Source organism: Sus scrofa, chromosome 2, assembly GCF_054392235.1.
Source record: "Sus scrofa isolate SSC_HxYL_T2T_F1_AM1 chromosome 2, Sscrofa_HxYL_maternal_Yorkshire_Landrace_v2.0, whole genome shotgun sequence".
Classification (NCBI taxonomy): Eukaryota; Metazoa; Chordata; class Mammalia; order Artiodactyla; family Suidae; genus Sus; species Sus scrofa.
The window spans coordinates 161196063-161221070 of NC_139384.1; the positions used below are offsets into that span (position 1 = coordinate 161196063).

A 25008-nucleotide genomic window follows, 5' to 3' on the forward strand; every position below is an offset into this window, starting at 1 on the left:
GTGCTGGGGGAGCAGGAAAGTCAGAGCCTGGGAGGAACGGGCTCTGCCGCTGGGCGTTGGAGAGTGTTTGCTGGATGGGAAGCCGTGAAATTCCCGCTTCCGTGGCTCTCAGAGTCTTCGGGGTGACACGCGGCGCCTGCCGGTTCTTCGGGATCGGGTGTGCTTTGAGGAGGGAAACGAGGCGCGGAGATGGGCCTCCGTCGGGGGGTCCCCGGGCATCCAGGCACATCTGAGCAGCCTAATGGGGGCGACAGCGTCGAGACGTGGGGACGTGGTTAGGACACCTTGTTAAAGACCAGACGGGGCGCACCGGCCACCCCGCGCTGATCGGAATAGAAAAACATCTGTTGGGTCGCAACGGCGGGATGAAGGGGTGTATTTTTCCCTCTCGAAATGCACGCTTTACCCTGTCGTTCTTGAACAGGTACTGTTGGCGAAACTGAAAATAGTGCCAACTGCGCCATGAGCTTGAGCTGCCCTTCCTGTGTTTAACGGGCTGGTGAAGAAACCGGGCTGGACGCGAAGGGACCGCGTCACGGTCAAGCCGAGGCCGAGGCTCGAGCTGCCCGCTGACTCACAGCCCGCTGGGTGCCCTTTCCATTTCACTAGAAGGAAGCACCTCCGCAGGGGCGGTTGAGGGCTTTGGACGAACGTCTGAAGGCCCGACAGGCGGGCGTCCCCTCGCCCGCTCGGTCCCTTCTGCTGGGTTCCAGGCAGCTGCCACTGTCCAGGAGGGCGTCCGTGGCTCGAAGTGCGAATGCCGTCTTCTGCCCTTTCAAAGGACACTCACCAGGCTTTCTTTTGCCCGTCGGGTCAGTAACGCGACCCTGGAGCTCCCCTGGGCAGAGGTCCGAGTCAGCAGGATGGGCGGTGAAGCTGCTGCAAATGGAGCCCGTTAGAATCCGTGAGTCACATCCGCGGAGAGCAGCTTTCTTTAAAGGTGTCTGTGGAGTGAGAGGGACACATGGGGGCGGGGGGAGCCAGGAAGCACACCCCAAAGCGTGACCCTTCCACCCTGGAACCGCAGGGGTCCTTCGAGGCCCCTGTCCCAACGCCGGGTGATCTGGAAACGGAGGCGCAGCCTGGACAGGCCAACCGCGCAGACGGCGCCTAAACCCGGATGGCTTTTCCTCCCAAACCTCTCTCCTTATCCCAGCCTTTCCTGCTCCTCCCCCTCCGCAGCCCACATGCCCCCGGCGGATCTCCCTTCCCCCCGGGGCTCTGTCACAAGGGGCCCTGGGAACCCGGTGGAGCAATTTGGACTTTAATCTGGGGCCGTGGGACACCGTGGAAGAGATTCGAGCATCAGGTCTGGGGAAGCGGCAGAAGCCCTCCGACGGCCGCGTGGGGGAGGCCACGCGGGGCAGTGGGGGTGGGCTCGGGGCGCCCTCGAGGAGGCTGCGGTACCTGCTCACGTGAGAGGCAGTGGCAGCCTGGACCGAGGCCGTCGCGGGGCGATGGCGAGAAGCCCTGCTCCTCCCCTCCTTCGGCTCTTAGAGTCAGCATCACCCAATTCGTACCTAGGACCGGGCTTGTGTTTGTTGGGATTCTTCTAGGTGTGAGTGTGCAGGATCCCGACTCAGCTGGCTGGGGCTCAGCTCTGTGGAGCCACGCAGGCAGGCACTTGGGTGCGCAGTCGGTGATGGGTGCTTGAGCGGCTCGCGAGGCCTGGCCCATTGTCCTTCCCCGGTGCACTAGGCGACACCGACCTAAGCCGGAGTTCCTCCCGTGACCCCAACTGCTCTGAAGGCCATCTCTTCTGGGCTGGCACCCAGCTCCCGGATCCCTCTGAGTGCGTGCCTGACCGAGAGCCACTTGGCTGGTCTTTTGAATTCTCTGGGGACAGGACACTGACCGCTTCAAAAAGCAGTTCACGCCTCCCAACCAACACACAAACACATCCATGTGTATTTCAAATATCGGCTTGACTAAAGTACAATTTACATACAACAGAATGTACCAACTTAAGTATAGCGGTCGTGTAGTTTGACAAACAGAGCTGTGGAACCACCGCTACACCAGAGATGAAAACCCTTCCATCAGGCTCAAAAGTCTGCTTCTCCTGGGAGTTCCCGTTGCAGCTCAGCAGAAACGAATCTGACTGAGATCCATGAGGACGCAGGTTCAATCCCTGGCCTCGCTCGGTGGGCTAAGGATCCAGCGTTGACTTACCTGTGCTGTAGGTCATAGATGTGGCTCGGACCTGGTGCTGCTGTGGCTGTGGTGTCGGCCGGCAGCTGTAGCCTCGATTCACCTCCGAGCCTGGGAACCTCTACACGCTGCCAGTGCTGCACTAAAAAAGCAAACAAAACAAAACAAACCAAAAGGATTGCTCTCTGTCTTTTGCAGTCTGCGGGCTCTCCCCCTCTAGCCTCGACTTCCTGTCACTCTAATTTTGCCTTTTCTAGAAGTTCATTTAAATGCAGTTTTACACTCCTCAGTCTTTTGAGTCTGACGTCTTTCACTTAGCACATAACGCAGTTGAGAGCCGTCCACGGTACGGCAGCCATCAGGAATTTCTTCTTTCCATTGCTGAGCAGTGTTCCATTGGACGGCTAGTACCACGATTTGTTCGGTCCTTCAGTTTATTTAGTCAGCCTGCCCTTTGGATGTTTTCCTGGTTTTGGCTTTCGTCAGCAAATTGCTGATAATCCACCTGTGCCTCCTGGGCGGACGTGGTTTAAAAAAATGTGTTTGTCTGGATACCTAGAAAGAGATTTCTAGGTCCTGTGGAAGGTATATGTTTGACTTAAATAAAAACGAACCCACCAAACCCTGGCAAATCTCTTCCAAAGCGTTCTCTGTCTGTCTGTCTCTGTTTTATTCTGCATTCCTGTCAGCGCTGCAGGAGCGTTGCAGTTGCTCGGCATCGTCAGAAATGCTTGGTATGGCCAGTGGTTAAAATCTTAGTCTTCGCGGGGACGGAGTAGTGGTATTGCCTCGTGCTTGTCACCTGTGTCCCCTAATGCCCGGCAATGACCTGGAGTGCCTCTCCATGTGCTTATTTGCTCTTCAGAAAGATGGATTTTTTTTTTTCTTTTTAGGCCTGCCCTTACATCATATGGAGGTTTCCAGGCTAGGGGTTGAATTGGGGCTACAGCTGCCGGCCCACAGCCACAGCCACAGCCACATGGGATCTGAGCTGCGTCTGAGACCTACACCACAGGTCACGGCAATGCCGGATTCTTAACCCACTGATTGAGGCCAGGGATCGAACCTGCGTCCTCATGGATGCTAGTGAGATTCAAATCTGCTGAGCCACAATGGGAACTCCCAAAACAGATATAATTTTAAAGCGATACTTTCTGCGGTTAGAAATCTTTAAGCTCTCTGTGTTCAGGTCAGTTTAAGAAATATTTATTTACCCATTCTGTGTCATTTACTGTAAGGGCTGATGTATCTAAGATTAAGACTCAGTCCCTAAGGGAAAAAAAAAAACAAAAACGGAGTTCCCATGGTGGCTCAGTGGAAATGAATCTGACTAGTATCCATGAGGACACAGGTTGGATCCCTGGCCTCAGCGGGTTGAGGATCTGGTGTCGCCATGAGCTGTGGTGCAGGCTGCAGACTCGGCTCGGATCTAGTGTTGCTGTGGCTGGCGTAGGCTGGCAGCTGTAGCTCCGATTTGACCCCTAGCTTGGGAACCTCCATATGCCACAGGTGTGGCCCTAAAAAGCAAACAAACAAAACAGACTCAGTCCCTAGTCTTGATTTGCTCACGGTCTCCCGGGGGAAAATGGATGCTTAAAAGAGAAAAAAGTTCTCACTCAAGGGGTTGAGGCATTAACAGAGGGAAGCCCAGGCCAGGACATAGGGAGGCGAGCTCCCCAGCCTGCGTGATGGCGGAAGGGGTTGAGGGCACTGGGTGGGGCTGGGCGGCTCTTCCCCCTGGCTCAGAATTCCGTCATCAAGGAGATCCAGCCCGGAGTTCCCATCACGGCACAGTGGTTAACGAATCCGACTAGGAACCAGGAGGTTGCAAGTTCAATCCCTGGTGTCGCTCAGTGGGTTAAGGATCCGGTGTTGCCGTGAGCTGGGGTGTAGGTCACAGACACAGCTCGGATCCCGAGTTGCTGTGGCTGTGGTGTAGGCCGTTGGCTACAGCTCCTATCAGACCCCTAGCCTGGGAACCTCCATATGCCTCGGGAGTGGCCCTAGAAAAGGCAAAAAGACAAAAAAAAAGAGGAGATCCAGGTAGCTGTTCTGCATGTTATTTGATGTCTATGTCACATATACATGACATACGGATTCAAAATGTCTATGTACATATCAAAGAGCTGATAGGCGGTCAGAAAATTCAAAACAGATTTATGCTCATCTTGCGTTGCTGTCTGGTGCAGGTACCTTTGGTTGAAGATCGACGTCACGCACATTACGGATAAGCTGACAGGCTTTTATTCACTGAGCGCTTGGTTCCTCCACGTCGGCCACCTGCCTGGGTCCCCGTGACCAGTGAGAGAGGGTGGGTTGCTGCTGTCCTTGAAACTGAGCTTCGGAGAGCTAGCACCCTGAGCCAGAGTCGCTCAAAAGTGGAGCCCGTCTTTGAAGCCAGATCTCGAGACCTTAAGTCCAAATACTGCTTAGAACAGTACCCGAGTACCAGGGGCATATTTTTAGCACCATGTAGGCCGAGTGTCCTAACGATAATCAGTTAAATCTAAGCGATTGCGGTTTGGATTATTGTCCAGTGTTTCCCCGCATCCCTCAGTTACCCTCGAGGCCGCCAGGGTCCAGAGGGAAGATTCCCGTCGTGAGTCAGAATCCGAGTCCAGGTCTCCTGGCTCCGGACCGCTACTCTGCGGGCGCCCAGGCGGCCTCATTTATCAGTCCCACCAACATTCGGAGCAGCTGCCCTGCTGTGGGCAGAGGAGCAGCGACGATGGCAAGATGCAGTCAAGGGCCGTGACCTGGAATCTCAGCTCTGCCCTTCCAGGCGGCAGGACTCTGGCAAGTAACTTAACCGAGCCTCAGTTTCCTCATCTGCGAAATGGGGGTAAGAACACCCCGGACCGCAGAGAGTGGCTGGAGGCTGGAAAGCCCTCCCCTGGGCTCTGGATTTCCCTGTTTGTTGAATAAACGAAGGAGTGTGAGCACTTAGCTCCCTGCTGGGCTCATGATAGTGCCGGATAAATTACACAGCCACCGGTTTTTCTATTTAATAATTGCACTAGAATTATTTTTTTATGCAGACTGAATCACAGGAAATTCAAGCAGAGAACATTTTCACTGCAGTCAAAACTCAGATTTGCAGTTTCCGTTTCTGCATGTTTTCTCCAAAACCTCTTCCCCATTCGGAAATTGCCTTCAAATGATTTATGATTAAGAAGCTGACAATCACACTAAAGAAATCTTTTTTTTCCTTTGCTTTTTTAGGGCTTCACCTGCGGCACATGGAGGTGCCCAGGCTAGAGGTCGAATCAGAGCTGTAGCTGCCAGCCTACACCACAGCCACAGTGATGCAGGATCCAAGCCGTGTCTGCCAGCTGCACTACAGCTCATGGCAATGCCGCATCCTTAACCACTGAGTGAGGCCAGGGATCGAACCCGCAACCACATGGTTCCTAGTTGGATTTGTTTCTGCTGCGCCACAATGCGAACTCCTAAAGAAATCTTAAAGGTACACTTTAAAACAAAATCGGAGTTCCCTTCGTGGCTCAGTGCTTAACGAACCCGACAAGGATCCATGAAGATGCAGGTTTGATCCCTGGCCTTGATCAGTGGGTTAAGGATCCAGTGTTGCCGTGAGCTGTGGTGTAGGTCATAGACTCGGCTCAGATCCTGAGTTGCTGTGGCTGTGGTGTAGGCTGGCAGCTGCAGCTCCGATTCTGCCCTTAGCCTGGGAACCTCCAAGTGCCACAGGTGTGGCCTGAAAAAGCAAAACCAAACAAACAAAACCAAACAGACAAATAAACCCGCCACCCAAATACACCACCAGCTTTCATGTCTTTGCTTTGACTTCCGACTTTTAATTCAGAAATTTTTTCTTCTTTGGAATCCGACAGGCTCTCTTTGTTTGCAAACTGGTACATTTAGAATACGGATAGACAGCAGAGCCCTACTGTGCAGCACAGGGAACTAGATCCAGTCTCCTGGGAGAGGCCCTGATGGAAAAGAATAGAAAAAAGGACGTGTGTGGGAGTTCCCATCATGCCTCAGAGGGTTAAGAACTCGACTAGGAGCCGTGAGGATGCAGGTGGGATCCCTGGCCTCGCTCAGTGGGTTAAGGATCCGGCGTTGCCAAGAGCCGTGGTGTAGGCTGCAGGCGTGGCTCAGATCTGGTGTTGCGGTGGCTGTGGTGTAGGCCGGCGGCTACAGCACCGATTTGACCCCTAGTCTGGGAACCTCCATATGCTGCACATATGGCCCTAAAAAAAAAAAGAAAATTCTAGTGGAGAATGTGTGTATGTGTTTGTGTGTGTATCTATATATAACTGAATCACTTTGCTATACAGAGGAATTGGCATAACATTGTGAGTCAACTATCTCTAATTTAAAAAATGGCTCTCTGTGTCACTCTTTTTTTGCATTTCATTATTCAATTTCCATTCAGATTATTTAATAAATACATTTATTTATGAACTTAATGCTTATGATTTCTTTCTTTTTTTTAGGGCGGCACCCGTGGCGTATGGAGGTTCCCAGGCTAGGGGTCGAACTGGAGCTGCAGCTGCCGGCCTACGCCACAGCCACAGCAACGCAGGATCTGAGCCGCGTCTGCGATCTACACCACAGCTCACGACAACGCTGGACTGTTAAGCCACTGAGCAAGGCCAGGGATCAAACCTGCATCCTCATGGATGCCAACCAGATTCGTTAACTGCTGAGCCACAAGGGGAGTGCCTAGGCTTATGCTTTCTGATGATTCCATACTATTCTACCCAGTAGAGTCCTACCAAGAAGTTATGGCAACTCAACCCCTGCAGGCAATTATACCATATTATTGTACAGTATTGTATTACATTTCACAAAATCAGTAAATATTTACTCTGTAACATTTGAGCATCACCGCAGTCCCATAAGGTAGGTATATTACCGCATTACAGATGAGGAATCAGAGACAGATTGCTTTAATAATGTCCCAGAATTTATGCAGCTAGCATTTGAGTTATCCACTGCTGTGTAACAAATGGCCCCCAAATGTGTGGCTTAAGGGAAGAAGCCCCGTTTACTTGCTCATGACTCTGCAGTGTGAACAGGGCGTGGTGGAGCTGGCCCTCCCTGCCCCACGTGGTACTGACTGAGGTGGCTTCCCAGGAGCCAGAGGACCCAAGACGGGTTTATTCACCTGCCAGGCGCCGCAGCCGGAGGGGCTGAAACGGCTCTAGGAACCTGCTGGTTTCCGCCTCTGTGGTCTTGTCGTCCGGGGCCTCTGTCCACCTGCATGGTCCAGGGTGTTAGCTGGCCTTCTTGACACCGTGGTGGCTTCCCGGAGAGCCAGAGTGGAAGCTCCATGGCCCTGACACCTGGGTCTGGCCCTGGCACTGCGTCCTCTCTGCCGCGTGCTCGTGGTCCAAGCAGGTCAACAGGCCAGTCCGACGTCAGGGGACCCACTTGATGCCGCCTTGATCCTGGGGGAGCAGTGAGGCTGCGGGGGACGGGCTGGCTGCCATCTGGGTAGCGGGAGAGGAGGGCAGCTCCCGGCCCGCCTGGCTCCAGGCTCCAAACCCAGCCCCCGCCCCCAGTCCACCTCAGTGAATGCTTTGGCCTGGCCTGCTTCCTCTCGTTCTTTCTCTCATTTTTAGGGTGAACTCCCAGGAGCAGGGAGACCTAGTCAAAGGGCAGGCATATGGCTGGGTTCTGGGCTGAGACACTTGGCACCTGCTGAGCTAGGTGACTTCGGGAAACGCCTCAAGAGTGTTGCTTAGGGTCCGCCTTCTCTTCACGAAGGAGACCCCAGTTCCATTTTGGTCCTTCTGTCACTGCACCGACTTTGACCGAGGAAACCTTGGCTCCCGCTCTGGAGGAGCTCCTCATGACACGTGGGTGACAGTAGAGTCTGCAGAGTCGTGAGGACAAGCCGCTCCTGGGCCGTGCAGCTTCGCGCTCCCGGGGGGGCAGAGGCACGTGGCTAAAGTACCCCCAGCTTTTCACAGATCTTGGCATGTAGCACAGAGACTACGGCTCACACCTGCCAGTTCAGTTCCCCTTCTGAGGTGTGGCCGGTGTCTTGGTTTGCCGTTTCTGTTTACTCCTATTGTCCCGTGTCCCGTCCAGCTTAGCACATGTTCAGGGTGAAAACCTCCCAGGGTGGACGATACGTCACCCTACCTGCCACCGAAACTTGAGCAGGTCATTTCTCATCCCAGAGCCTTAGATTCCTCTTCCGCACATGAGAAGAGAAGTGAATGGCTACTTCATTAAATAGCATCCTTGGAGTTCTCACGGTGGCAAGTGGGTTAAGGATCCAGCACTGCTGCAGCTGTCTCACAGGTCACAGCGGCTGTTGGGATTTGATCCTGGTCCAGGAACTTCCATATGCCGTGAGCGTGGCAGACCCCCCCTCCAAAAAAAGTAAATAGCATGTGATACAAACCGTCTTGTCCTGGGGGACACGGTGGGTAATAAGACGCTGCTCCCGCCTCGCTTCTCTTCTAAGATAACTTCAGAGGTTTCATGTAGATCAGTCGGTCAGGGATGGCCTTCCTGAGAAGGTGAGATTTGGCTCAGGGATGAAGGGTGGGAGCAAACCACAAGGGCAGCTGAGGGCAGCGCGTCCCTGGTCACGGAAACAGCAAGTGCAAAGGCCCTGTGGCAGGAGACACCTCATTGCAAGGAGTGGAACGGCTGTGGGCCCGGTGGGGCTGTGCTCTGTAAGTCCCAACAGTGATTTTTCTCCCAGAGGGTTTTAAAATGCCCTCACATCCTCTGTCTTAAATGGTGCTAAAAATACTTCTAAAAGGATAGGAGAGTGACACAGAGAAGTATTAGTAATCTTGGTTTAAGGAACAAAATACTCTTCAGAATGATCACTGCCTGTTTTAAAAAGGCGGCCCCACTGTGCTTCCACGCTTGAAGTTAATTCCCTGTGTCGCCACCGCCTCTCGTTGTTTGGATGATGAGACGCTTTTGGGAATGAGAGACATCTGTACACATCTCTTGCCATTATGCTGTTTCATCCTGAGTTAAGGGCTCCTGAGAGCTGCCCTAGCACCTGCCTTCGGAAGATGGTAGCGGCCTGCCGTTGTCTTGCAATGTCCTTGTGTGGCTTTGGTGTCAGACGAACACCGCCCCATAAGGATGGGCTGAGGAGTGTTCGTTCCTCTTATTTTTAGGAAGCGTTTGTGAAGAATTAGCAAGAATCGTTATTTTATTTCATTTTATTTTTGTCTTTTGGGGGCTGCACTCACAGCGTATGGAGGTTCCCAGGCTAGGGGTCACATGGGAGCTACAGCGGCCGGTCTACACCGCAGCCACAGCCACGTGGGATCCGAGCCGCGTCTTCGACCTACACCACAGCTCGTGGCAACGCCGGATCCTTAACGCACTGAGCGAGGCCAGGGATCGAACCCGTGTCCCCATGGACACGAGTCGGGTTCCTGAATCGCTGGGCCGCGACAGGCGCTCCAAGAATCTTTCTGTAACTGTTTGGTGGAACTCACCAGTGAGGTCACCTCGACCCGGGCTGTTCGTGGTGGGTAGTTATTCGATTACCAGTTCAGTCTCTACTCGCTTTTCTCTCCTCAGATGTTCTGTTTCCTATTGAATTAGTAGCCGTAGCCGTCCTTCTTTTCCATTCTGGCCACCCTGTGGCACATGGAGTTCCGGGGCCAGGGATCAGGTCCGAGCCAAAGGTGCAGCCTTAACCTATGGCACCAGCTGGAGGTTCGAACCTGCCCCCCAGCCTCTCCCAAGACGCCGCCATCCCATTGCCATTGCGCCTCAGTGGAAAGTCCTGAATTAGTTGTAATAGTTCGTATCTTTCCAGGGGTTTGAGCATTTGACCGGAGTTACCCAATTCATCGGCTTCCAGCTGTTCACAGCATTATCGTCTCATTCTTCCCGTCCCGTGGGGTTGGAGTAAGGTCCCCGCTTTCATTTCTGTAGGACTTGGAACCTCCTCTCTTTTTCTTGGGGTCAAGCTGAAGCTTTGTCACCGAAGCCTGTCTTTTCAGAGAACCAGCTCTTGGTTTCGCTGATTTTCTCTGCTGTTCTCCTATGTCGTTACTTTGGGCTCTGAGTTTTATTATTTCTTTTCGTCTGCTTGTTTTAGGCTTAGTTTGTTCTTTTTCTCCATTTTTTCTAAAGTGGTGAGTTCGGTTATGATGTGAGATCTTTTTTTTTTTTTGGCTGCACCTGCGTCGTGCCACAGTTCTCAGGCCAGAAGACGGACTCGTGCCACAACACTGACCTGAGCCACAGCAGTGAGAACACAGGATCCTTTAACCACTAGGCCACCGGGGAACTCTGAGTTCGCTCTCTTTTATTTCTTTACTTTTTTCTACTTTTTTAGGACCGAACCCGTGGCCTATGGAAGTTCCCAGGTTAGGGGTCCAATCAGAGCTGCAGCTGCTGGCCTGCACCACAGCCACAGCAACACCAGATTCGAGCCACATTTGCAACTCACACCACAGCTCATGGCAACGCCAGATGCTTAACCCATTGAGCGAGGCCAGGGATCGAACCCGCATCCACATGGATACTAGTTGGGTTTGTTTCCACTGTGCCACAGTGGGAACTCTGGAGCTCTCCTTTTTTAGATACAGGCAACTAGCACTATAAACACCCTCCCTTGTGTGCCGTGTTTAACTTCAGGAGTTGGGGCTGCCTTGCACCGTCTTCCCATCTACCCTGCAGAGGTGGGACTAAGAGAGGAGGGCAAGAGTCCGGGAGCCTTTCTGGGTCCAATACTGCCCCTTCTAGGTGGCCTTGGCTAAGTCCGGCCCCTCTGAGGCTTCAGGTCTTCCTTATGTGTCAAAGGAAGGGGCTGGACCAGAGCCTCTCCAGGGGCTTGTAGTCTGACTTGCGGGCAGGCTCACATCTGCCTCATCTCTGCATCCCAGCCGACCTCAGTCATGGCAGCCTCCGCAGCTCCTCTTCCTCTCCCTCCAGCAGAGGCACCCAGTTTCCCTTTGGGGAGACCCCCCTCCCCCATATCATAGCTAGTCTTATTTTCATGCCATGGGCCCCTCGGCCGTCCCTAGAAGCCTCTGGATCCCTTCTCAGATGGATGGTTTTTAATGTTTAATGCCAACCACAAATGGTTTAAAAAGCCAGTTATACTGACATAGTTGCGAAATGATGAGAAAAACAGTTTTTTTTTTTTCCTGTCTTTTTTCCTTTTAGGGCTGCACCAGGGCATATGGAGATTCCCAGGCTAGAGGTCGAATCAGAGCTGTTGCCTGCTGGCCTACACCAGAGCCACAGCAACTCAGGATCCAAGCCACGTCTGGGACCTACACCACAGCTCATGGCCACGCCAGATCCTGAACCCCCGGAGCGAGGCCAGGGTTTGAACCCACAACTTCATGGTTCCTAGTCGGATTCGTTTCTGCTGTGCCACAACGGGAACTCCGAGAAAAACAGGTTTTTGATATAGTGCCATGTGTATGTATTAACACGTGAAATAACAAGACGGAATTGGTCCGACAGCCACCGTCATTTCACAGTGGGATGAGCATAGATGACGCGGCGAGAGCTATGCAGCTGCCATGTGCCGTGAGACACCTGTGATTTCGGTTGGTGACAAGGTGGTGGGTACTTTTAATACAGCCGTGTGTCGTTTGCTGGGTTCATAATAAAGGGAAACACCAAAGTTCGGTTTGAAGTTAGAACAGGAGCGCTTTCCCGGAGGGGTGGTCCCGCTTTGAGAAGTCTTGCCTTGGGGGCATTTCCATGCGACAGCTTGACTCCGGATTCCGACTGACCTGTCCGAGAAGGGCCTGGCTTAGGCAGAGGCATCTGAGCCAAACTGATATATGAGCGAAGCCTCATCTTTTGCTGGACAACTGGGGCAGCTCCCTTGCTGGACGGCTAAGAGGATTGGGTTTAGGCCTGGCGCCTACCCCCTTGCCAGCGCCGGGAGAGCGCCCATCTCGGAAGGAAGCCGACCCGGAGGAAAGCAGCTGAGAAATGAACATCCGTCTTCCCGGCAGCGTTGCTCCTTTGAAAGGGTTACTTATGGAAGCCAGTGCCTTATCTGCTAGAGTTTAAAGAGGAGTTTTGTTCACTGCAACCACAGCAGTCAAAACTAATACCGCAGAGTCCTACCAAGCTTAGCAGAAAGCCTGGCACCACGTAGGCTGCTCCTGAGGAATGACGAATGAATTTCAAACCATGTAGCAACACGATTGCTGTTATTTGCTAAACGCGTATGTGCAGCTCTGGCTGCTCCTGTTTTAAAAGATGAAGCGTGTATACTCAAAGGAGGCGTTCCGTAGGTTTTTGTTGGTTGAATGACTAAAGGAATGGGCCCATTGTCATTATTTTCTATGCCCAGCTTTGCACGTTTATTTATTTATTTTTTAATTGCAAGTTTTATGTGTAAGTCTTTCATCCATTTCCTTTTTCTTTCTTTTTGTTTTTTTTAATGATTTTTATTTTTTTCCTTTGTAGCTGGTTGACAGCGTGCTGTCAATTTTCTACTGCACAGCAAGGTGACCCCGTCACACATACACCTGCTCATTCTCTTTTCCCACATTATCTGGCTCCATCGTAAATGACTAGACAGAGTTCCCAGGGCTACACAGCAGAATCGCACTGCTAATTTCTTTTTCTTTTTAAGGCTGCACCTGTGGTATATGGAGGTTCCCAGGTTAGGGGTTGAATCGGAGCTGCAGCTGCTGGCCTACACCACAGCCACAGCAACACAGGATCCAAGCCTCATCTGCAGCCTATGCCGCGGTTTGTGGTGACACCGGATCCTTCAGCCACTGAGTGAAGCCAGGGATCAAACCTGCATCCTCATGGATACCAGTTGGGTTCTTGACCTGCTGAGCCCAACGGGAACTCCCATATTCTTTAGTGATATAACCAGGACCACACAAACACCTGGAGAGCATAAGTCCAGAAACATGATGCACCAAGAGTTGCAAACCAAGTCCGTGGCACACATACCCTGGGGATGCCGGGAAGCAAGTTGAAGGAATAGGCAGATCTGTACGTACTGATAACAAAAGATTTCTAAGAATCCCTATGAAGGAAATTTCAAAACAGGAATTATTAAGATTCCTTTATTTTTATTTTATTTTTTTTTGCTGTGCCCATGGCATGCGAAAGTTCCCAGGCCAAGGGTCTAACCCACCCCACCGCAGAGACAAGGCCAGATCCTTAACCCACTGTGCCACAAGGGTACTCTGTAAGATTCCATTTTTTGTTTCAAAGTCTCAAATGAAACTTTGAGTGTTTGTACGTTTTTGGAGTTTTTTGGGCCATGCCCACCGCTGTTCCCAGGCCAGGGATCCAACCCATGTCACAGTAGTGACCTGAGCCACAGCAATGACAATGCTGGACCCTTAACCACTAGGCCGCCAGGGAGCTCTGAGAGTTTGTGGGTTTTATAATGAGTATATAAATCAAAGAAAACAACTTTTTCTTTTCCTCCAGGCCACTGGTGGAACACTCACGCATGTGCGTGTGGGAGGGAGTGGTAGTTAGTTGGGCGCAGGTGCTTGGAGAGGCTTCTCCTTCTTTTGCATTTTTTCCCTTTTTCATACAAGGATATAATAATTATGTGTCACTTGTGTAATTTAAAATAATTTATAATGAAAAAATAACTCCGCAGAAGGTGGGCTATCCCCTTTCGATGTGTTTTTCTCCTTTCGCGGGGTCTGTCAGTATTTGTGGGGCAGCTGAAGAGAGCGGGGCTGCACCCGTGAGGCTGGGCCCACGGTCCGGGCCCTTTGCCTGGGACTCTGCAGTTTCTGCTGCTGCAGGAGCCAAGGAGATTCCAGCCCGTGTCAAGTGCTCCCGGGGTGCCCTGCTGACCCGGGTTCTCCTCTCGGTGTCCTGACGCCAGCCGCCTCTGCGGCCAGACTATGCAGGGCCCAGGTGCCGTCTCCTGGAAACGGGCGAGGGGACCAGAGCGTCACAGTCAGTGCGGAGGCCCCGAGGAGACGCCCACGCCAGGCCTGTCAGGGTGGCTGCTCCTGTGCAGGCCCTTTGTGGTGAGACCGGGAATCCGAGTCTCAGAGTGGAGAAGAGGTTTGGCCAAATCTGAGCTTAGTGCCCAGGTGGGACTCCAGCCGGACTTCCAGTTCACAGCTCATTTTAGGGAGGGTTCCCCAAACAATTCCATCGTAGCTACTCTTTTATACGGAGATCTTGAGTCTTTAAAATGTCCCTCTTACAGAGTTCCCATTGTGGCTCAGCTGGTTCAGGACCTGGCATAGCGTCAGTGAGGATGCAGGTTCGATCCCTGGCCTCGCCCAGTGGGTTAAGGATCTGGCGTTGCCGCAACCTGCGGCGTAGGTCGCACATCTGCTCAGACCTGGTGTGGCAGTGGCAGTGGCTGTGGCGTGGGCCTCAGCTGCAGCTCCAGGGACTTCCGTTTGCTGCACCTGCGGCTGTTAAGGAAGAACAAACTATCCCTGTTCCGGTGCACATTTGTTACTTAAATGATACAGTTCACACCCAGCAACATAGTTTATCGGAGGCGCTGATTGTTAGTATAGAAAGCAGACAGAAACTTACATTTTACTCATTGTAAAAACAAAATCATAACACCGATGAAAATAGTAAAGGGATTGTTTCTGCCTTCCTAATCATGTTTCACTTGTTCACACTCCTTATGTCACACTCACAAACTACTTGACACGTCATTTATGTGTGGAACTGTAACAGTCTTGTAAACATTTTATCATCCTGTTTCATTTAATGTCATGCGTGCTTTTTACACATTTTCCGTATAGCTTTCTGTCCTCTGCAGAGTATTTCAAGTAAAGAAGCCACTTTTTTATATAACTACACCTTTACTGTTTCTATATTATAAACGATTTCCAACATATAGAAAAGCACAAGGAACACTACACCACATCGATATAACACATATTGATAATTTAAAAAGAGTTTTGAGGGAGTTTCCCCTGTGGTGCAGTGGTTAACGAATCCGTCTAGGAACCATGAGGTTGCGGGTTCGATCCTGGCCTCACTCAGTGGGTTAAGGATCCGGCGCTGCCGTGAGCTGCGGTGTAGGTCGCAGACGTGGCTCAGATCTGGCGTTGTTGTGGCCGTGGTGTAGGCCGGCAGCTACAGCTCCGATCGACCCCTAGCCTGGGAACCTCCATATGCTGTGGCTGTGGCCCTAAAAAGACAAAAACCCAAAACATTATGAATTTCAAGATGGCCCCAGCAAAGCATTCAGCCATGGCCAGGGCCCAGTATGACTGCCTGGGTGAGGGGCACAGCCATGAAGCCAGCCCTGGGTCCCCCTTTCCTAAAACGATGGCGGCCTTCAGTGTCCCATGTTTATGCTTTTACTTCAACTCCGTGTATTTTGCAGATTTAAAATCTTACATAAACGGCCTAATGCTGTATGTATCCTTAGGCTGCTTGCTTGTCTCACTGCCTTGGTGATTCCTCCGGGTGGATTCGTGCAGATTTTGAGGATTTTCACTGTTGTCTAATATTCCATGTGGGATCTCATTTCCCAGCAACCTCTAATGACGAGTCCTGCAGGGGACACGCTTGGGCACGGTTCTCTTTGCAGTGGGTGAGCCTTGGTCTCCGGCTGTGACTAGGAATGCAGCTCAACTGTCTCTCTTACTTGATGTTGAGGTTCTTGCCAGTTTTCTGCTTGGCACCCGTGTGCTCCCCTGTGTGTCTCTCCTTGGACGTCACAGTCATCGGAGAGCCCTCCTTCGGAGACGTCCCCCTAAACTGCCCTCCTCAGGCCCCATCATCCATCCGTAGAGCCAGGACCTGGGGGTCCCGACCCTTCCCTCTAGTCCCCCACCAGTTTCTACCTAGGACCAAAGCCTGTTGATCACCGCTCTGCTTTGGCCCAGGCTTCCAGATCTCTCCTGCACCTTCGCTGTCTCAGCTCGGGATGCCGCCTCTCCCCAGGGTGCTAATCCCAGCTTCACCTCGTCTTCAGCCCCCATCTTCCTCCATTAAAGAGCTTGCGACACGCTAGCAAACTGCACGTTGACTCGTCTCTCGCCTGCATGGTGTGGCGATCAGAGCTGCGAGTTACACGAGCGCAGAGGCTGGACCACAGGATCCATCTGAGGGCCTGTAGCACAGTGCCTGGCGCCCGGCACGTCCTAAAGGTCTTTATTGAGTCCAGCCGTCTGTCCATCTGTCCATCTACACCAACGTCCTACTGTAGCAGTCTCATTTTTTGAATCAGACCCTCAGGATAAATTTCCAGAAGGAGCATTGTTGACTTCGGATAGTGAATGCAACGTTCAAAGCCCTTTGCAAATGCACTTGATCCACCCAAACTCTAGGTCGGGTAGGAAGGAGAGGACGGTGCTTGGCAAGGTCTCCAAGCCAGAAAGGAAAGGAGCTAAGGGCTACTCCCCAGTGACAGGCAACCGCATTCTCGCCACCTGCTCGCCTTCCTGATGGGAAGGCTACGTTTAGATGTCGCTCTTTAATTCAGGCAACTGTCTGAATTAAATTGTATACATTTAATTTATAAACATAAATTACACATATAGTAATAACCTGGTAAAATGCACATCTCTGAAAAAAAAAAAAACCACGAAGAAGAATTCATATCCCTGGGCCTTTATTTCTCCATCTATCAAATGGGCATAAGGAGGGCCCGTTTCTCCGTCATGCTGGTCTGGCATCAGATTGCTCTGCGGGCAGGTGAGGAAAAGCCCAGGTTTCTCGTCCCACCCCCTCTCATTATGTCATTGTCAAGGCTGAGGAGAGTGAATGAAACTCTGCCCTTAGTTGTACTGGCGATCGGAAACAGTCACAGCTGCCCGCGCGGCTGTTTGATGCCCTCACCTGCCAGATCGGAAGCCCTTGCGTCACTGGGAGCACATGAGCGGGAACGTGATCTGCCAAGTGCATCCCCCAGACTGAGCGGAGGGCTCATCTGTAGCCCTGCGGGAAAGAGGGCACTGGTTAACGCACAGAAATGCCTGGCTGCTGATGGAGGGTCGGGTGCCAGGAGTACCTGTCCCCAATTCTGAGACCCGCAACTGTCACAACCAAAAGATGTCTTCCTCAGGCTCAGCCCGGAGAAGACACCTGAGCCTGGCTTCTAGTCCTGGCTCTGCCGCCCAGGGGTTGCGGGACCGTGGCCGCATTCTTCGGCCTGTCCGGGGAAGCCGGGAGTGGGGGGCGGGTGGGGGGTGGCAGGCCCTCCACTGCCCCTCCCCTGTCCTGAGGGCTGCGGCTCAGGGGACGGTGGCGTTTGCCTTCTGAATTAACAATACAAAGCAGGTGATTTTTAGTTCCTCTTGGCTGGGGTCCCTGCCTCCGAGGCAGAGGTGGAAAACGGGTGTGTGTCTGACTCCCCGGCCTGGGTCAGACAGGGAGTCACCGTGCAGTGGGTGGCTGGCAGGAAACTGCAGTGAGGACAAGGCCCGAGTCCTGTCTCCCTCACCCAGTCAACAAAAACTCGCTAAGGATCTGTGCGGAGTAGGAGGCGGGCGGGGCCGCAGCTGTGGATCCAGGCATCCCATCACTAGTAGGTGCTCATTAAACAGCCAGCGAAGTGGGTAGTTTCTGGCAGCAGAGGCATGCAGGGCAGCCTACTAAATGCAGATTCCTTGGCCCACTGTAGACCTATGGACCTCTAGCGGCTACTGATGGGGCCCACGGGACCCTCCTCCCCTCCGGGGTTGGAGAGGCGCAGCTGCAGACTCTGACTAGAGCGTGTTCTCCCATCATCAGAGGGAGAGGATGCTGACGGTTTTACTGCTGAGCATTTGTAAGCAGTGACTCAAAGTGTCCCAGCCCCCTGGGCTCCCGTTGCTGTAGCCATTTCCACGGAGCCCGGAGGGTTCTGGGCTTTGCCCAGAGTGTGTGCACAGCAAACTTTCACGAACCCGGGGAGAGGCAAGGCCCGTAAAAAGGCAAGGTAGGTAGGAGTCGAGCCACATGAGGTTCGGGTTTGGCGTGCCTGTTGCCCTTCGCTTGAAAGTCATAAAATGGGAAAGGTGCCACCGTTCCCACTGCCTGGAAGGGGTTGCGGCTGTGACGCGTTCCCTTCCAGGCTCTGGGGCTTCGACCCTGCCCAGGGCTCCTTCAGGTCTCAGCTCTGTCTCCACCTGCTTGGTCTTGGCCGAATCACTTTAACCCCTTTAAGCTTTAGTTTCCTCCGGCATCAAATGGACATCACACAGCGGCTGCTCGGGGTCGCTGAGGACAATCTGAGGTGACAGAAACGCAGGTGTCTGGGGCACGCGCAGTACAGAAAAGCTGTGCCATTTGCACCGATCCCTGTAGACTGCCCTTGTAGCTGGATTGGAGGGTTCGGGAGGGGATGGTTCAGCCTGGCTCTTTCGTTTTTACAGGTCAGGACACGGCATCAGAGTGGGTAAGCTAATTGCACAAGATCAGCTAGCCCGTTAGGCTTCTTGAGGGCTTTTATGGACCAGAGAAGGTGATGAGGCCGAGACTCTGTGGGCGGCCTGTGATAAAGGAATTCCTGCGATAACTGCTTTTGTATAAGAAGCTGGGGAGCTCAGATGAGGAGCCTTCTCACCGAGCTTCTTACCAGCCAGATGCCCATTCTGAGGACACAGAGATTAGTGAGAAAGACCTGAAGTTGGGCAGTTTGTGGCTTTTCTATCAACACCAGAGTTTTAAAGACAAAAGCCTTTTGGAGCTCCCGTCTCGGCACAGCAGAAGTGAATGCGACTGGGACCATGAGGTTGTGGGTTCGATCCCTGGCCTCGCTCCGTGGGTTAAGGATCTGTCATTGTCGTGAGCTGTGGTGTTGGTCGCAGACGCAGCTCGGATCTGGCGTTGCTGTGGCTGTGGTGGAGGCCAGCGACTGTAGCTCTGATTCGACCCCTAGCTGGGGAACCTCCATATGCCATGGGAGTGGCCCTGAAAAAGCAAAAAGATAAAAAAGACAAAAGCCTTTGGATGAGGGCATGGAGCCCTTCCCCGGGAGGCTCTGTCCGGTACTGTAGCTCTGCCAGGCCCAGGCTGGAGATGGCCGGCCTTGGGGACCCTCCAAGAATGGCCCCTGGGCTGTAAGGGAGCATAACGCCAGTCGGAGGCTGGGTTGGATCTGGTAGGGCCAGTTCTGGAAACAGAGACCCACGGGGCTCAGACCCTCATGTCTACAGGCAGCAGCAGCAAGGCGCGGCCTTAGGAGAGCTTAGGTCCTTGGTGCTGGTGGTGACGAGGCTGGCAGTGAGGATGAGACTCAGGACTTCTCTGCGCCAAGCAGTTGGTTTCACAGGCATTGCTTCCTGCAGTCCCCTCTCAAGACCCCTGCGTGGAGGAAACAGCCGCAGAGAGGCCCGAGGGCACGAAGCCTGCGAGCATCCGTCGAAGTTCAAGGTGGTCGGCAGCCTCGAAGCCCTGGAAGAAAGTGAAGGGACATTGGCCTTGGCCTATGTTATATTCAGGGGACATATATTTGATCCCTGTTTTTACAGATGGGGAGCCAGGGGACCAGAAAGGCCCGCCTTTTCCTGATGGAGTCAGGTACACACCTGACGGGTACCGCCTCCTCCATCACCCAGGCATCCCCGTGGTGTGAGTGATCTGCCATCCGCATCTGTGTAGATGAGCAAACGAGGCCCGAGCCTACGTGAGGATACACCTTGCAGGTGTTCGCAGCCGGGCCGTCTGGCTGCAGCGCCCGGGCTCTTACCTCCCTGGGTTGCCCAATATTGGAATGGATGTGCTAGACTGGCCAGAACCCAGGGCTGCCGACTCCCAGGTCATTGCTCCGAGGTTATGTGGAGGTGCTCCCTTGGGATGCCTTGTTCCTTTAAGGCACCCTCGTCTGAAGCCCAGAGACTGAAATTACACCCTGCCGGTTCTGGGAACCTCAGGCTGGAGAAGAAGGAAGCTCTCGATGGGGTGTTCAAGTCTGAGCAGGTGTTCTCTCGGGACGCTCCCTGCTTCCTCCTCTGGCTGGGAGGGAGCCCAGGCAGGGCAGGCAGGGTGGGGCAGCCCTGTGTGTGCAGGAGGCAGGAGGGCCCAATAAAACAGGCCGAAATCTTCCCGCCTTCCTGCCTTTACCCAGGCGGTGCCCTCATCTCCTGCCTGGCAAACAGCGAGGCATAACAATGAGAGTTCAAGGTTGGCGTCAGGAGGTCTGAGTTCTGGTCCTGGCTCTGGCACTCACTCCTGGTACAGTGTTGACCCTGGGCCGTTTCCTTATCTATACTGTGTGTGGTGGTGGTAACAGCAGGTAGATCAAAATCCTCTGGAATTTTTAGTTAACACCTTCTTTATTAAGCACCTACTATGTGCCAGGCACTGGAGACACAGCATGCGCAAAAGCAGGTTCAGGCCTTGCTTTCATGGGTCTTCGAGTGTAGTAGGAAGTTTAGTAGTGAAGATTAAATCTTTGCTGACACTAATGTAAAATGCCACCGTTACCAATGTTTTAAAGGCCTGCAGATCTGGAGTTCCCGCTGGGGTGCAACAGAATCAGAGGTGTCTCTGTAGTGTCAGGAGGCGGGATCGAACCCAGTGGGTGAAGGGGTCCAGCGTTGCCGCAGGTCACGACTGAGGCTTAGATCTGATCCCTGGCCTGGGAACTCCATATGCTGGGGTAGCCAAAGGAAAAAAAAAAAAAAAGAAAGAAGGAATTATTAGAAATTAGGAAAGGAAAAAAAAAAAAAAAAAAAAGGCCTGCAGGTGTAAGGGAGCCCGGTGGGAGTAGGGGAGAGGCAATGGCCGACAGTCTGCGGGGCAGTGGGGAAGGACGCAGGGCAGATGTGGGCTACCACTCAGGGTGTGGAGGCCGCTTGTGAGATGGTTCAACCAGGGAGGAGGCCAGTGGGCCTGGGGAAGCAGGCAGTTTGGCTGCTTCAAGGCATTGTGGGCCATGGTTAGAGAAGTCAGTGAAGTTTTGGGGGTGTTTTTGAGGGGGAAGGGGAGGACTAGGGAATGAGAGGAGCCTTGAGAGCCAGAGATGGTTACATTTAGAATATTGGTCAGCGTATCTCCCATGGAAGGAGTTTTCAAAAGCCACCACCTCCGAGGAGCCTTCCCTGATTTCTCCGCCTTGGCCCTAGGGTGTTCCTCCCTTTCTGGCCGGCAGCCCTGCTGGGCAAACTCAAGCCTCCGGGGCCGTCAGACCGGGGCTTTGCCTGTCTGCCCTGCAATCTGCAACACACCGAGGCTGCAAAGTCCTCTGCCTTCTCGGGCCTCAGTTTTCCCAGCCGAGCAGAAGCAGGTTGGCTCCGGACCCGCCCAGCGCTAACGCAACGTGATTCGCTCCGGCCGGAGCGCTGGGCCGCCCGCATTGCTGCGCAGGCGGCAGGCCGCCGGCTGGGGCACAGCCGCCCGGCTGCCGGCGCCTTCCTCCCGGGCCGGGGCCCGCGGGAGCGGATCGCGGCGCCGGCCGCGGCGCAGCGCCGCGCCGGGGCGGGGAGGGGGGGGCGAGACCCCCGCGGGCGCCCTCCGCGCGCGGCCCCGCCCCCGCCGCCAGCGGCCCTGCGGCAGCCGCGGCCTGGCTCCGCCCCCTCCCGCCGGCCGCGCTCGCTCCGCCCGCCTCCCTCGGCCGCTCGCGCCCGCCCCCCCACCCCCGCGGCCGGCTCGGCGCTGACTCCGCCGCACGCTGCAGCCGCGGCTGGAAGATGGCGGGGAACGACTGCGGCGCGCTCCTGGACGAAGAGCTCTCCTCCTTCTTCCTCAACTATCTCGCCGACGCGCAGGTACGGCCGGCGGGGGCCGCGGGCCCGAGGCCAGCGGGGCTGAGCCGCGGGGGCTGCTGCCGCAGCCGCAGAGGCCGGCGGCAGCGGTGGGCGCACTGGGGGGCCGGGGCTCCGGGGTGCAGAAGCCCTGTTCGGCGCACCCCGCGATGCGCTTCGTGAGGGTCACGGGGAGCTGGGGGGCCGCCCGAGCAGGCGGGAGCCTTGGGGGCGCCACGGCTGCTGGGGAGGGTCTAGCCTTGGTTGCTGGGCGTCCGGCCCCCCCCCGCCCCGGCCGTGCTGGAGGAGGGGGGGGGTGTTTGCACGCTTCTTTGGGAGGTGGAGCCGCGCCAAGGTGTGCGGGACCCTCAGGCTGGCTCTGGGTGCGGGAGGCGCGCCCTCAGGCTCTCGGCACTTGCCGCCGTACTTTCACGTGGACTTGTGGCCCGGGCACAGGCGCCTGCCCCGGTTTTCGGAGTCCCCTGACCCCCCTCCCCAGTCTCCGATACCCCGCGTTCTGCTGCTGCCCCCCCGAGGCTCCCCAAAGCGGCCGCAGCGCGGAGTTTCCTGCCAGTTGCCCGCTGAGGGCGTAGGGGGTCTGTGGGGCACGTGGACGTGCGGGCGGGGATAGCACCTTCCTGCTTTCGCTACTCGGCGGAGCCTCCGGGGGCCAGAGCGCGGCGGGATGGGGGCGGAGGACGGTGTGGGGGCGCCTGGGTCCCCCTGCAGCGCGCGGCCCCGGTGCGCGCTCGGCGGTGCGGGGGGGAAGGGAAGGCGAGGCGGCGTCCCGGGCTCCGGCTGCGCCTGGGAGCCCCACCGGCGACACGCGCGTGACAGGAGAGGGTGCTTTGGTGTGCCGGGAGGGGGGAGCGAGGAAGCCGGGGACGTGGAGACGCGGGCGGGGGGGTGCTGCTGCCCCCCGCGGCACCGAACATGCCTGCGCGGGGCGTGCGCGCCCCCCGCCCCTTCCCCGCTGTCCCCCACCCCTGCCTGTTGCGAGCTTAAAGTTTGGCCCCATAGTTAGGGCTTTCCGCGCGGGCGCCCCGCTGCGGGCAGCCGGGCGGCGGGGGACGCGGCGGAGCCGAGCGGGAGACCCCGGATGCGGGCGCACGCCCGAGCGCCGAGAGGGGCCGCCGGGCGCAACCGGGCGCGGCTCGCGAGGGCCGGTTTGGTACCTGGGGCCGGAGCGCCGGTGCCGGCTTGCTTTGCATAACACTGGGAGGGAGGGGGAGGCGGGGGGCGGGCGTGTGGGAGGGGAGAGCGGGAGGGAGAAACTTTGCTTCTTGTTAGAATCCGCCTGTCTTTGGGCGGCAGCAGCTGTCATGGGACCCGGTGGGCGGGGAGAGGCTTGCGCGCTGACTCCGGGCGGCGAGACGCGCTCCGAGGGGATGCCGCAGCCGAGACGTTCCGCTCTGGGCGGACGCCGGCGGGCGAGTCCCCGCTGGCTGATGGGACGGCGCGGCACGGCGGGCTGTCGCCGGGAGGAAGCCCGCCACGCGCGGGAGGAGGCCAGCCCGTGCCCGCTGCGGACGTGCATGCGTCAGGGAGCCGCGGGGCCTCGTGGTCGGTGGCGGCGCGCTCGGGTGGGTTCCGGGCAGGGGCCGAGGGCGCCGGGGGCGTGTGGTCGCGCTCGGCCAGGCCGGCGGGAGAGGGCGATGCGCGGTCCGCGCGCGCGAGGCTGTGTTTGTGTGCACACGCGGCGCGCGCCGGGCGCGTACCTTTACCTCTGACGAAACTGCGGTGGAGCTCCCGCGGCGGGCACCGGGGCCGTGGCTCGCCCCGCGGCCGTGTCAGCGCCCAAGGCGGTGCCCAGCCCCGGCACCGCCACCGCCCCCGCAGCCCCCCAGCCGGCAGGCGGGGGCCGGGGCACCGTTGCCGCTGGGACCGTTCTGTCCTCGGCCCTCGGGCTGGTCTGGGTGGGTGACTCCAAACCTCTCAGCCAAGACGCCGGTGAAGGAGACTTGGAAGAGTCCGGAGCCCCATAGCAAACACTTGTCCGCTTTGGCCCCGACCCCCGGTTCGCACTCCATCCTCGGTGTTCTTTGGCTCACCAGTACTTCATCACTGGCCCTCTCAGCCGCCCGGCGGGCCTACCCAGCAGGGATCTCTCACCCAAGGAACCTGGAAAATTGGGTAATGAGGTAGCGGCAGAAGCGGTGCAGTGAAAGTTAATCTGGGACGTTGGCTTTTTTTATGTAACCACGTGACGGGCCGCGGCGCTTCGGTGATCCTTGCCGGCCCAACTTGGGAAATGTAACTGAGAGGGGAGCTTTGCCGCCGCCCCTAGAAGGCTCAGCCAGCCGGCGGAAGGGGACCTGGGCGGGCCATCGCGGGCCTGCTCATTTTACAGCTGGGGAGAGAGGCTGTGAGAGCCCCGCGGCCGGTACAGGACCACGCAGCCAGTGGGTGACAGAGCCACCCAGGGCTCCTGACTCCAGGTCCTGTGTGTTGCCTGGAAATAGCACTGGACTTGGAGTCAGAAGGCCTGCGTGGAGTCGCCTTCGCCGCTCTCTGGCTGGGTGACCCCGGAGCCAGCCCTTTGGACTCTCCCAGCCTCCCTTCCGCCATCTGTCAAATGGGGCTGGTGGCGCCCGCAGTCGGAGCCCGTGGCCGCTGGGGGTGAGCTCTGTTTGCATGCGGGATGTCCGGTTGTTGCTGCCACTTCTCCCCCCCCTCCCCAGCCCCTCCTTGACCCTCGCCCCCCATCTCCCCCTCGGGAAGGGGTGGGAAGAGTGAGGAAAAAGGTCGTTGATCAGCTTTCTCCCCAAGTCCTGTCTTTGGCGGCTAATCCGGAGTAGCCAGAGGGAGAGCTTCTGTTGAGGAGACTTAACTTTCACCTCCTCAGGTCAGAGTTCCGAAATTCAGCAGGCCGAGGATTGCGAAAGCTTCTTGGAAGGGTTCGGGGCGTGTGTCCCAAAGGCCTCCGGGTGGGCCTCCCTCCGCTCGCCTTCGCCCCTGGCCTGCATCGCCCTCTCCTGCAGCCGGCAGGCCTCCCGACCCGGCTCACTCTGCTCCCTCCCCTCGGGTTTCCTTAGGCCGCGTTGCACAACCGAGCCCTTGGTGCGTGAGCCCCGTGTCCCAGGCAGATTCTGGAACCGGAGGAGTCGTGCCTGTCATCTCTTTGTGCCCTCGTGGCACCTGTTACCGTGCTGAGTGCCTTCGCTCGGCTTTCGGCTGGGCACAGGACCTGCAGGCGAGGGCAGCTCTTAGGCCGGCCAGGGGGGGACAGGGGACAGCTGGGCTGCGAGCTTGGGGAGAGAGGAATGCAGAGGGCTGCAGCTGT

At 55.9% G+C, this 25008-nt stretch overlaps 2 protein-coding genes, 1 long non-coding RNA gene and 1 other non-coding gene across 9 annotated transcripts in view; 3 read left to right on the top strand and 1 right to left on the bottom strand.

The window, feature by feature from the left end:
- Nucleotides 1-2783, top strand: part of LOC110259538 (uncharacterized) — a 61653-nt gene extending 58870 nt beyond the window's left edge. Inside the window, exon 8 of the mRNA XM_085015119.1 lies at nt 425-2783. Within this exon, the coding sequence (XP_084871245.1) occupies nt 425-466 (42 nt within the window). The 3' untranslated portion in view covers nt 467-2783. The remainder of the gene's footprint in view (nt 1-424) is intronic.
- Nucleotides 2784-16652: 13869 nt separating this feature from the next.
- Nucleotides 16653-23900, bottom strand: LOC146405834 (uncharacterized). Its single transcript, XR_014839170.1, has 2 exons — nt 23444-23900; nt 16653-19434 (listed from the first exon to the last, which is right to left on the bottom strand). It is a non-coding gene; the product is annotated as an uncharacterized LOC146405834 (long non-coding RNA).
- Nucleotides 21624-25008, top strand: part of PPARGC1B (PPARG coactivator 1 beta) — a 101897-nt gene continuing 98512 nt past the window's right edge. For 3 of the 6 annotated variants that reach the window (XR_002342022.2, XR_014839150.1, XM_021085008.2), the window contains exon 1: nt 21624-21749. Coding sequence is in view for 2 of the 6 variants with exons in the window: in XM_021085008.2 (XP_020940667.2) it covers nt 21672-21749 (78 nt within the window). In the remaining 4 variants the exon portion in view is untranslated. Of the gene's footprint in view, nt 21750-23070; nt 23309-24110; nt 24345-25008 lie in introns of those variants that run through there. The other 3 variants (XR_014839149.1, XM_085015085.1, XM_085015087.1) reach the window with 2 other exon arrangements.
- MIR378-1 (microRNA mir-378-1) lies at nt 24141-24220 on the top strand. Its single transcript, NR_038523.1, has one exon. It is a non-coding gene; the product is annotated as a microRNA mir-378-1 (primary transcript).